This window comes from Prinia subflava, chromosome 5 (genome assembly GCF_021018805.1).
Source record: "Prinia subflava isolate CZ2003 ecotype Zambia chromosome 5, Cam_Psub_1.2, whole genome shotgun sequence".
In the NCBI taxonomy this organism is placed as follows: Eukaryota; Metazoa; Chordata; class Aves; order Passeriformes; family Cisticolidae; genus Prinia; species Prinia subflava.
This window is the reverse complement of record NC_086251.1, coordinates 51,553,946-51,567,416: the sequence shown is the minus strand read 5'-3', so window position 1 is coordinate 51,567,416 and position 13,471 is coordinate 51,553,946. Positions and strand designations below refer to the sequence as shown.

General features: G+C 37.3%; 1 protein-coding gene across 6 annotated transcripts in view; it reads right to left on the bottom strand.

Moving 5' to 3' along the window:
• Window positions 1–13,471, bottom strand: part of EML1 (EMAP like 1) — a 120,654-nt gene that overhangs the window by 28,652 nt on the left and 78,531 nt on the right. For 4 of the 6 annotated variants that reach the window (XM_063399348.1, XM_063399349.1, XM_063399350.1 and 1 more), the window contains exons 4-5: window positions 7,607–7,741; window positions 1,289–1,317 (exon numbers count right to left, since the gene is read on the bottom strand). In XM_063399348.1, the coding sequence (XP_063255418.1) occupies window positions 1,289–1,317; window positions 7,607–7,741 (164 nt within the window). The remainder of the gene's footprint in view (window positions 1–1,288; window positions 1,318–7,606; window positions 7,742–13,471) is intronic. The other 2 variants (XM_063399352.1, XM_063399353.1) reach the window with 1 other exon arrangement.

Sequence of the window (13,471 nt, the reverse complement as noted above, 5' to 3'; positions counted from 1 at the left end):
ATACACTGGGTAATTACTTTCTAAACCTCTTTCCTCAGTTAGAGGCCTCTGGTTCTACCATTAAAACACTGGCTTAAATTCCATTATGTAACCGTATACTTAAGTAAAATACCAAGTAAAACCTTCTTAGAAAAATCTTAGAAAAACCTTCTTCCTTTCAGTAGGGATTTTGTCTGGGGGGAAGGACATGAATGTAGTGTCACACCTATTTAATTACTAACCTTTTTCTATGGGAAATGTGGCAGAAGAAAAAAATATTACAAACACCTTTGCTTACATGGTAAAAAGGAAGGAGAAAAATTAGGCAAGGAAAGCATATTCTGTGCAAATCAGAAGTTGTCTTTTTCTAAAACATCAGTTTTCATAGAAGGGACGTGAACTATAATTCTGTTGTCACAAGAGACTCAAGTGCTTATTTAACTTCATGTACAAAATCAGCTGCATTAAACCTTGAAATATGGCTTAAGAGCTTTGTTGGATGCTGATCAATCCACGCAGTAAACAAAAGACATCCAACTTTTTCATCTTAATGTATGATTACTGTCATAGAACTATGCATAAAAATAATACAATACAGCTGAGAAATCAACAGCATTTTTTTTTCCTTCCGTATTTTGTTAAAATAAATCTTTATTTTAGTTGTTGGCTTTTCAGAACAAAAATAATTGTTATATACACTACTCAGCTTCATATTTTTATTGAGACTCTTCAAAATTTTTAACTGTCTAATGACAAGGACAAACACTGCTTTCACTTACACCTACTATTTCACTTTCAAAATCTTTCAAGCAGGGATAATGCCTAAGTTGGAAAAAATTGAAGTGTTCTTCAAATCAAAGATAGATTAACAAAACTGTAGTAACAAACCACCTTTTTATTTGTAATTTGACAAATTACATTACAAGGCTTTGGGACAGATGAGGTAATCTTTAGAGGGCACTCTTTTGTGATTAACATGACAGCCTCATAGCTGGAATTTGGCATTGCTTTAATTACCAAAACCTTAATACTGCTTTGAAAGAAAATACATATGCTAAGCAAGAAGACATGGTCTTTTTTGTCCTTGCCTTCTTACAAAGAATTCCAACCATAAAATAAATCTATTAGATCAATAAAATCTAGAGTGAACTGATCAACTTTTTAAAAATATATCTGCAGCAGCCTGTAAGTATCATGATTAGATGCCCAATACCAATTTCTAGGCATCCACAGAAGAAAGGGGGCTAGTGGGGGAACCCAAATATGTTATCACAGTTACTCTCTGCTTAAAAATTTTAAAAGTTCCTACCTGCACTGAACATTGGTTCCTTGGGTTTGCTGTGAAAATAATGAAGAAATTACTATTTTAAAAGCATGCAATACAGTCTGCACATGTATTTGTATCAATATAATACAAAACCAAAAATATAATAATATAAATTTTTGTTGAATGTATGTATGAATAAAAATATTTTTTCAATTACATTATTTACAAAATAAATCCCCAGGCAAACACAATTAAAACCAGTTAACATTCTTGATGGCACTTTTACTTTCAATTCTCATTACATTTTCCAAACTATAGATTTTCCTTTGCTAACTACCAAATTCTCTTCTTCTGTGAAGTTAGTCCAGTTATAGGAGAACACCGGAACTGGCCACAAGCAGCTGTATCAGTTTTTGTTTCCAGCCTGGATTTAAGGATGAAATCAAAGTTTGAATCCTGCTTTTTTCAAAGACTTCACATAAAACGTAGAACTGCCCAGTTGTTCCTTGGTAAATGACAGTACTTGGTAAAACATAGAAAGCACATATAATGATGATTAGAATGTCTTTTCTTTGTCACAGTACAGCTGCCTGCAAAACAACAGGATATGGGTTTTTCTTATTGTTTTAAGAAAATATTTGTGAAAACGTGAGCGGAAAACACATACAGCATGTTGAGATGCTCTCTGGATAGTGCTACCCTAGCCAAAAGGAAGGAATCTTTGTCAAGAAATGCTAGTAATTTCTTCTTTTTTTGTCCTTTGTCCCTGTAAACCAAGCTTAAGTGTGTTGTTTCTGATCAAAAATGGAAGGGACATAAAGTTATATTATCCAGTTATTTTTCTTTCCAGTTCCCTCTTCTTTAATGCAATAGAACTTTTGAAGTATCAGATAACTGCTGTATGTTTCTTAGGGTGATCCCAAAAGGGTTGAACTCCCTATCATTCTGATGGAGAAATGCTGAGGTATGAAGTATTCCTAGAGCTTGATGCCACCTCAACACCCTCTCCTAGACTGCAGTGGGTAGATAAGGAGAAATCAAAAAAAAAGAAACAAGACTGTGTTGGATTTTTGCACACAGGTTTTTTTCTAACCATAAAAGATTCTCTCTCATGACAATGAAAGATGTAGCAAATAATTCTATTGTATTTCTCCTTTTGCTTTGGTTTGACACTTATATTAAGAATAATACTTAATGATAAACCAAACCAAACTAATTCTGATTCTACTCCCAATTTAGCAACTTTCCATAATATCAGCCTTTGTGTTAATCATGCATCAAAATACATGCTTCAAGCTGGCATACACAGCCAATGTCATTTATATAAATAGCATGATGTGCTGCCATTGTTAACACCAAGATGAACATTTTCTCTTATGAATGAAGATATTTTAAGAAAACAAAAAAACTTTATGGGATGGAGCACTAGTCAGAAATGCTGCCATATTAGAGACAAAACAGTCCCTAGCTCTGTACAGACCAAGCCAACCTATTCAAGCTAATCAAGCAAATGTGAAAGGCTGATTCATGACAGTAATAAAGCAAATCATCTGCACTTCCTAATTATACAAACCCTAACCACACACAGCTCAGAGCTCTGGTTACCCTTTTTCCTGAACTTCAGTCACATCCTACTTACCTAACTCTCAGGAAGGCTTACTCCTGGCTGATAGCTACTAGGGACACTTAATAGTAGCACGGGAGATTATGGTCATCTTCTTATGCTTAAAGCTTCTTGAAAGAGCTTTCTATAGCATTCTGGCTTTGTGTAACAGCCTACAACCCTATATGCTTTGAAAAACAGAGTCACAGAATATCTCAAGCTGGAGGGAATGCAAAGGGGTCAAGGATACAAACAGACTGGGAGTAGATGGTTAGGTTAACACACTCTTCCTCACTCTCACACAGTCAGTTTTTGGGGGACAGTCTTAGTCCCAGCGTACAGAACCATCATTTTCCTTCCCATAACTTGGGCTTTGTATTTTGCATGGTGGTTCAGTTTTAAGAAGAAGCATGAGGCAAGCCTTTAGCCAGCCTCTTCCACAGGATAAGGACATTCATTCTTCAAGGAGGTGAAAGCTGGGTGCTGAACAGGCTGCATGCATCTAACCATACAATGATTGTTTCCACAGTGGTACCAACATCACAGGCGCCAGTTGAGGCAATCTAACACATGCTCTTGATTAGTGCCTTGGAATACTTGCACTTCACTTAAGCATTGCATGCCTTGTGTGCTGGATCTCCTCCCCAAGTCCTAAGTAAGAGATTTCTGATCAGTGCTGTTGCTCAACCCTTTGTGGCCTAACACCTGCAAAATTATATAACCATTGAGTTTCTGTTGAAATAGTATGTAAAAATGAAAAATGCATCTCAAGTACTGTGGTCAATCTTAGAGCAAAACCAAAATATTATGCAGATAGCCATTATTTTGTTGCAATGTTTTTATTTCTCGGCTGTTTTGGAATCAATTTTCAAAAGTACAGTACATGTATATAGCTCATAGAAGTCATAGCTTTCTTTAGTTTAAATGAAAAACCTAATAGTCTTACTTTATGAGTTTAGTAGCTTTAACATATAACTAATTTCAGATATTTGTCACCTTAAACAGGCAGCAGAATCAGAGATATATCCATAGAATGGACTTTGCAAAGCACTGTATTTAGATTTTGACAGGTAAATCTTCCACTGCCCAACACACACTGAATTCATCTTTTGGGCACTTGATCTAATGCAATTTATTATATAAGATAAAATACACAGAGCAAGGGCATTGTAAGATCATATTTGTTAAAACTTTTTCAAAAACTACAGTAAATTACTAAAGCAACTTGGAAAAACAATGAGATTCACCACTGGTAGGTGAAATAATTGCTGTTCATATTCCAGAAACAAGTCTACCCATCTAAGTATAGAAACTTATTTTTTTAACAAAAACTATCCATAAGATATTTGTTTTGTATATAGAAGATTATTTTCATAATCAATGACATCACTACATAATGGCTGTTGATATGATTTGATATGTGTGATAGAGTAGGGAGTTATATATAGGTGCAAAATAAAAAGCAAAGCCTTAGAAAAAAAAAGCAACCATTTCAAGAGATCAATACAGAAAACAGCAGCTCCATGATAATGACTTGACCAAGGCAAAGCAGCTGCATGAAGTCACACACCATTGCAACACTTCTAAGAGCAAGCTGTTTTTAGCTGTCCCTTCACTGGTCATTATAAATTTTGCATGGTTTTGCCTTTCAAACCTTTCAGGCTCACTTGTCCCTAAGATTGTTGATGCTTGGTTTGTTGATTCAGATGTGTGCAGATACACATTCTCTGTGCTACAATGGTCTGAGAAAAGATTTCAAAGCTGCAGGTGCAGAAAGACACTTTGTTCCTAAGTAAACTAATAATTGTTCTTCCTCTCAAAAGTAGTATGTATTTACAGATATAATGTATTGCTACCATAATTATTTTTCAGTTATATTGTCTTTTAGAAATCTTGAAGTACAAAAATCTTAGCAACAAAATGAAACCTACATCTATTAGAATTTTTTTATTTATAATTATCTTACAAAAATTTTAAGGGAATAAAATTCAGATGCTAAGATAGAGTCAAATTTCCATAAGAACCAGAAGGTCCAGTCCTGTGGAATTCTGCTGGCTTATTAAAACTTCTTTCACATGCATAGATGCAGGATGCAAACAAGATTTTAATTTGTGTAAATATTACATCTTCCTTGGTTACCATTTTATAACATTTTCTCTGATCGTATTTAATTCTTTTCATTATTCCTTTAATTTGCTAAGCCTTTCACTGAGTCACAGAATAGGTCAGGTTAGAAGGGATCACAACTGTTCATCAGGTCCAACCTCCCTCCTACTCAAGCAAGGTTATACCAGAGCACATGGCACAGAATTGTGTCCTGACAGTTCTCAGATAACTCCACTGAGGGAGACTCCACAATCTCTCTGGACAATCTGGTCCAGTGTTCGGTCACCCATATGGTAAATCATGTTTCCTCCTATTCCTGTACATCAATTTCTGCCCATTGCCTCTAGTTATTGCTTGGCACCACCAAAAGGAGCCTGGCTCCATCTTCTTGCCACCCTCTGCTCAGATACTTATAGATATTGATGAGGTTCCCTCTCAGTTGTATCTTCTTGAGGCTGAACAGGCCCAGCTCCACCAGCCTTTCCTTTTAAGAGAAATGCTTCAGTCCCTTGATCAACTGTGTACCTCTGCTGGACTTACTCCAGGAGCTCCATGTCCCTCTTATACTGAGGAGCCTAGAAATGGACACAGCACTGCAGATGTGGCCTCACTAGGGCTGAGCAGAAGGGCAGAATTGGATGGTTGGACTTGATGATCTGGAAGGTCTCTTGCAACCTTGACAATTCTAAGATTTTGTATAGGATCACCTCCCTCAACCTGCTGGCAATGCTTTTCTTAATGCACCCTAGGATTCCACTGGCCTTCCTGGCCACCAGGGCACACTGTTGGCCCATGGACAGCTTGTTGTCCACCAGAACACCTTCTCCTTTACCCATGCATGCAGGTCTCTTGCCCACTTTTCCTGATTTCTTGCTCATCCGGATGCATTGTTCTTGAGACTGAAGGAAGTGATCCTTGAATATCAACCAATTCTCTTGGATCCCTCTTCCCTGCAGGTCCTGTTCCCACAGGATTCTTCCAAGATCCCTGAGCAGGCAGGCTAAAGTTTTGAAGTTCATGGTTAAAATCCTTCTTGCTGTCCTACTTCATTCCTTCCTGGTACTGAACTCCACTTCATGGTCATGACAGCCAAAGCTGCCTCCAACCTTCACATCTTCACCAAGGCCTTCCCAGCCTGTTATCACAAGGTCAAGCAGGACACTATTCCTTGTGGGATCTTCCACTACCTGTGACATGAAGGTGTCATCAGTGCTTTCCAGGAACCTCCTGGACTGTTTGTGCTTTGCTGTGTTGCTTCTCCAGCAGATATATGGGTAGTTGAAGTCTCCCACAAGAACCAGGGTCTGTGACTTTGAGGCTGCTTCAAGCTGCCTGTGAAAGACCCCATGCACTTCCTCCTGTTCAGGCAGCTTGTAGCGAACAGCCACAAAGTGCTACCCTTACTAGTCTGTCCTTTTATCCCAACCCATAACTTATTCTAAGTTCCACAGTTTGCACACCTGATGTCTTGCTTCACAGCTGAAAGCATAAGCCAGAAACCAAGCTATTAATAATGTAATCACCCATAATTGGGCTGTAAAATAATACAAAACCAGCTCAGGCATTCCTTACTCAAGCAAATATGCTGAAGGGATAAAAAGGAAGGAACATTTTGTGCCACACCATTGACAATGACTCGTATTATGGCATTGATGCCCACACACAACAGGTAAATTAAGTTATTAGTTGAGCTTCAATAACAATGTGTTTTTATGGTCACATCATCTGTGAGACAGTGAAACACTACTATCAACATCGGTCCTTGCAAAGGAAACTGCAACAGAACAGGTCAAGCAAATGGCCAAAACTAAATTCTGGCTAGAAAATACAGGAAAGAACTGCTTGACCTATACTGACAACACTGATGAACCTCAATGAAACAGCTATTTGTTCAAGGCTATCCTAAGTCTGAAACCCTTGGACAAGATATCCTCTTTTCTCTGTGCTGTCAGCAATACAAAGAAGAATGATCAGAGATACACAGAGATAGGCATCACTTCATTCTGCTTCACTGAACAGTACTAGCATGTAAACCTCTCCCTCCATTTATCTTTAATCTGCCTCTCAGACCAAGGCATTCACAGTTCTGAGACTGGCTGGACATCAGTCTACATGTGGGATGTGGTGACTGAATGCTTCTCAGCAATTGTTTTGGTTTTGCCTCTTCCTTCCTTCACTTCTTAAACTACTTTTATCTTGATTTATGAGTTTTCTCACTTGGGCTTTTCCTATTTTCTTCTCCTCATCCCACTGCAGGACAGGAAAGTGAATGGCTGGATGATACTTAGATGCCAGCTGGGGTCAATGCACCACAACCAGAAACTCAAAGAAGTACTTGTCAGGAATATGAAGACCAAGGGAAAGCACTAAGATATTAGAAAAGGCATGTTTAATAATTATGAACTTTCCTGGGAAACTCTAAGTTCTCACACTGTTTATAGTTTGGAAATAAGGCGAAGAAATTTAATCTAAATATAAAAACCTGGTTTATTTCAAATGTTTTAATAAATACTTAGGTCCAAGAATGGGAGCTTTGTAAAAAATGAAAGCTTCCAATATTTTAAACAAGAAAAACTAAGTTCACTAAAGAAACTAATTTAATTATTAGAGCAGGAGGCAGAGAAAGGGGATAGATACTTAGATAACATTACCTTTCACTGTTCTTTTTACCACTAGATGAACTGCTGGTGGAACCAGTGCGGTTGCGACTCCCTTTGGAATCTCCATAGCTTTCCCTCCGACCTCCTGGGGACACACGCTCAGCTGAACTGGTTCTCTTAATGGTGCTAATAAAACAAGGAGCAAGTTTCACAGTGGCACTTGGAAAAGTATATATTCTACAATAAATATTTTTGAGAAATGTATCAAGTAGAACACTGGCTCTAAAAAAATAACTATGATGTTTTTAAAATCTTAACTTGGTTTGTTTAAGAGCCTATGTAAGAGTTTTGCTGAGTACCTAGTGCAACAGAGACAAACATACAGCTTTTTCCTTAATCATAAAATAGAAGATGGGCTAAACCAATTTCATCGAGTAGCTGCAATCATTCTTCTGGGGCACATTTCAAATCTCTAACTACCTTTCCATACTTCTGAACTTTTGGATTCTCTTAGAGAGAAGTGACAGATTTAAAGAGAAAGCATATTGCCTGACATTTCCAGCCAGACAACAGAGAATGCCAAAAGTATGTCAAAATTTGAACACAAGCAAGCTAACTTTGGGTCTTCATCCAATATCAATTACTCTGTGGTTCAAAGCTAGTTTTAACATACTCCAAACTGCAATTAATGGAGAGCTAGCCTGCATTTCTTTTATTGTTGACAAAAATGTATGTTTCCTAGTTACATGTATGAATAGATTAGATTCCCCACATGTCCTGACAGGAGGTTTTTCAAAGGCCTAAAGTTCACCCTGTCCTCTCACTCTTCCTGCCAAGATAGCCATCAAGGGAGTTCCTGTGTGGCTTTATGGCACCACTTAGACATCAAGCTCTCTCTGATGAAAAAAAATGTGAGCCAAAACACAAGCAGTGTTACTTAGGAAATTAAGAGAAGCTCAGTCAGAACTTATACCTTATAGGAGAAAAATTATTGACTCAAACACTTTTCCCTAAAGCAGTGCTTCCTAGCAAGAGGGAGCAGCTAAGGGTGAGTCCCCAAAGCAGGTAATGCTTTACACGGTGCTGCAGGCCCTTTGCAGCAGAGAGGTTCAGGCAGCAGCACACAGACTGAGGCAGGAATCACCCCCATGGCAGCAGCCAAATGACAGAACTCAATGTCAGGGTCTCATTTCCCCCCATTTCAGTCCTGTACTATTTTCTCCCCTGCAGAAAGCACTATGAAAATATCCCCTTTAAGCCATAAAATCCCCATACTAATAACCACCTTCAACAGCTCTCCTATCCTGGAAACCAGGGACACCAATGGTTGCTTTCAAGCTCACATCTCTCTATCCAAATCCCAACCACTAGCTCCATCCCACTGTGAAGATTTTGGTACTTGCTTCTTTAAGGCCAGTCTCTCCTAGTCACACCTTTTATCATCCCCAGCTACTTCCCTCTTGGTTTCCATATATCCCCAGAGATGCTCTGCTTACCAGAACACTCATCCCACGAATTCTTGAGGACTACTCCAAACCTCCCCATCAGTCCCTGACAGCTATTCCTACCCTGTCATCTCAGTCAGCTCCTCTGGCTCTGTCCCACTTTACATGTGGTGTAAGTTGGCTCTCCACAACTAGAGGAATCAAGATAGACTTGCCTGTCTGGTCAAAAAATACCTAGCTTAGCAACTGTATGCCACTTGCTTTAAAAAAACCCAAAATTTATTTATGCTGCCCCATGTCTTTTTACCAGCAAGGAGGGGAATGTTTCACCACCTCAACTGAGACTCAGTTACAGAAATGATGGGAACACCTGAACCAGAGTCTTTCTGCAAAGCAATTGCCCTTCTGAAAAGAAGGCAGCGCCCATCCAGGGGCGGACCTGCAGAGGCGATGCACGTTAAGGCAGCTTGACAAAAAACCCTTCTGCTACATGCAATGGTAGGACAGATGTTCAGTGCTGCATTCTTGTAATAAAAAGAAGCTTCAAATGATTAAGCTGAAATTAAAAAAATAGTGTTTCTGTGGAGAAAGCAGCGTAAGAGAGCAAGCGGAATGCAAAATTACACAAAGACAGAACAAAATACATTTATAGGAGAAGACAAAAGGCAGCAACAAGAATTTAGTTCTGTCTTAATTTCAGAAGCGTACTTCCTACACTAGACTAATATTATCCAAGTCATCTCAATGTCAAATGCATGAAAAAACCTTCTCTAGTAAATTAAAAAATACACTGTTAATATTTAACTTTTCTCCCCACATCTCATAACATCATCCAATTTAATACTACTCCAGCTAAAAAATAAAACCTTGATACTAAAAATGTTTATTCCAAATTAAATAGCTTTAGTGGCATATGCCTTCCACTATTATATACATTAATAACAGAAAAATCCTGTGTGATTTGTTAGGATCAAATCTTTATTTTGGCATCCCTTCCTGGTTAACAAAATTTCAGTGTAGGCTGATGCCGACACCTCTTATCCTTAACGAAGAAAATATGAGTCAACAGTAGCCTACACCAAAATTAAATTAAGGACATTATCAAAGTATACTAATCTTGGAAAAAAATAAGTTACAGAAACAATTTGAAACTAATTTTAATGTTGTTTGGGGTTTTATTTTTATAGCTGTCAACGTTCAAAAGATGATATAGAGGATAAGAAATGAAAGAGTGGGACTAAAATTTAAAAGTCTAATTCTATATTCTTTCTGAATAATGAAGTCTCATATCAGTGTAAAAACTACTTTAACCACAGGTGTAAAGTTCTTTTAAACCCTCATGATTTCAGTTCATCACTGCTTAAACTAATTAGTAATGCTATCTTCTGACAAATTTTATTTTAAACTTTCAACAACAACAACAAAAGCCCAGGGAGAAGTATTAGTTGGTGGTTGGAAACAAGGACTATAACTCCATTATATTAACTCAGTTTTGGCATTATACACATTTTGTTAGCTAGACTGTTAAACACCAGTGATTATATCCATGGCTACAGTAGATACACTGTCATCTGAGGAGGAATTTAAAATGACAGAAAATACTCATTTAACTTACAGGTTTGTAAGAGTATAATTGGATTCCAGAATTTGACTTCAACATTAGTGATATGAAGGAAGAGCATTTGCAATTATTTAAGAAGATAACATTTAGTTAGAAATTTTAAACTTGTTTAAGACAGCAATGTGGTCTAACACTCCTATAATAAAGTTATGTTAGTATGAAATAATGCAGATACCATCACCGACATTATTATTATGTAAATTGTATGATGCATTTATCAATGATGAGAAAGTTTTAGACATGTACTTCTGGAAATGTTAAAAATGGTAATAATAATTACAGTTCTATCATGTTAATGCTTTTACTAAAATAGCCACTTTCTGTATGTTGAATTGGAATGGAAAGGAAAAACAACTGAACTTCAACACTACAAAGCTATTAAGGATCCCTCACCTTAGAGCAGGCTTTTTCAGTTTGCATGCATTGAGAAGATTCACAGACCTGCTTAATCCAGATTGAGAGGTGCGTAAACAAAGCAGAATAAAAAGTGAATGCAACAATAAAATGTGGAAACAAGACATTTACAAGACTTACATTAAAAGACAAAATTGCATGCTTTCAAGATATGAAGTCACGTGCAAGAGTAAACAACAAAGTGCTTATTAACTCAATTAGATGTTTGATCATTTCAAACCATACATTTAAGAACATCAATGTATCTTTGAATGACAAAATCTCAGCAGTGCCCCGAGAGACTGACCATTTGTAAAGCGACCCAAAATTAAAATTAAAAAATAAAAATAGAAAAAAAAAATCAAAGAGGTTATCTGAAGGAACACGACAGATGATCCAGCTAAAAGACAAAGACTATTAAAAAAGCAACAACAAAGACAAGAAAATAAATCCTCATATATACATACATATACCACTGCATAGCATGAATGTTTCAGGTAGTTGCATTACTGAATTTTGGTGAACAAATCTGGCCAAAATTAAAAAGATATATACTTTATTACTAAAATTATTTGGGAAAATATAAAAGCTTTTTAATAAAAGAAAGTAAACAGCACACAATGCTCTTAAGACAGAAACTGATGGCATTAATATTTTGTCTAGCACTCATTCTGACCCTCATTTAAATCAATTAGAATGAATTCAGGAATAACACATGACTCTAATTTCATTACGCCTCTGAGCAAAATGCACTAATAACTTTAATTGTTAGAGATACTGTGAAGTGGCATAATAGTTTTGCCACTCGAAGTTCAATGGAGAGAGATTTCTTTTTTCATTTATATTCTAAATATTTTAAACCATTTTCTTTGAGAGACAAGTGTTACACAGAGCATTTAATTGAAGGTTCGATTCAGAGTTTGTGTGTGTGCCAGTTACAAACCATCGCTGCCCCCCAACAGAACGCACAACATTAATTCCAGGCGACTGAACAATTTCCTAGGGGCCATGTGTTTAGAGTTTAGAAGAACAGGAATTTATCATATTAAAGTATTTTATTCTCCCTGCAAACAAAGCTCTTTATGTTTTCTTTGTTCCTGCTTCTTCCTTTTGATCTCCATTGTCAGAGTTTTGCACCATTGTAATACTTAGCAATCTGCTGGGGGAGAAAGAATGACTGATTGTCTGCTTTTGAAAGGCAAAGTATGTGCAAGCCTGCAGCCTGCACCAGCATCCCTACTGGGAAAGGTACTGTCTGCATTCTCCTCCCTACTTTTTTTTTTTTTCCTTTTTCCCCCTCAACTCTTGGAAACAAAGCTATCCTAAATGAGTCACAAAACCTTAAGATTTTAATAGGGAACCCGAAACATCACTTCTACACACTGGCCAAATTCCAAAGACAAATTTAGTGTTAAGCAGCAAACCTCAAGCCACATTACATGCCAAAGAAAGAGTGCAGGGGGAAGGGAAAATTCTACTCATGATCCACTAAATTTATCTTATTCAGAATGAAAATTTCAAATAAATATTCTAAGCACAAAGTTCAGAATAAAATTATGGAAGCATTCAAAAAGCCGTCATTCAAAATAGCTCATACACTTCTACATCACAGAAGTGGTAAATATATTAAAATTAAAATCAAATTTTCTGATCAAAGGTTTCTGTAAAGATGACGCGCAAACACTTTACAAAGCCAGGAAATTCCTGATTGTCTGTCTGTGTCAGGTGATTGTTCAGCCCGTCTCAGAATCACTCCAGCTCTCTGTTAGCTGCCTGGCACCCAGTCTCCCAGCTGTGTTCACAGGGCCCCCAGAGCCTGAGTGCAACAGCCTCTCTTGGTGCTTGACCACAACTTTTGGTCCCATACCAGCATCACCAGGCTTTCTATCTTGCACTGTACTAACACCATGTACATTTATAATCCAGCTGATCCATGTTTTGGATTTGTGCTTTTGCTCTATTCAAGTTATTTCAGTCCTTCCTTAACTTGGATAATTGGGCATTGACTGTGTGAGATCTGAATGCTGAAGTGGGGTTTGGTGCCCTCAATTCTAATTGAAGTCAGAGTCAGTTGAGGTTACTCAACGCTTTGCAAGATCTGGATCTAATTATCACATTAGGCCCTATAAGAACCTACTGATATCCGGAGATACATGTTTTACATATGGAAAAGCAATATGCATAGAGGTTAAATGATTTGCATAAGGTCACTGAGAGAATATATGGCAGAACTCAAATAAAAGCCTGCTAGTTCCACCCTTTCAGCCTCAAGCCTTTTTTATTACCTCCAATTTTATATTACTGCCAGAAGTCATTTCCATTTCAAATATTATACAGGAAATCAGAAAATGTAGTGAACTCTGAACCACATCTCCCTGGTAATCCAGCAAGGCAGATAAGGCATACACCAACCTGTGGGTTCAAATGAGTTAACCAACACATTTAATACAGCTATTG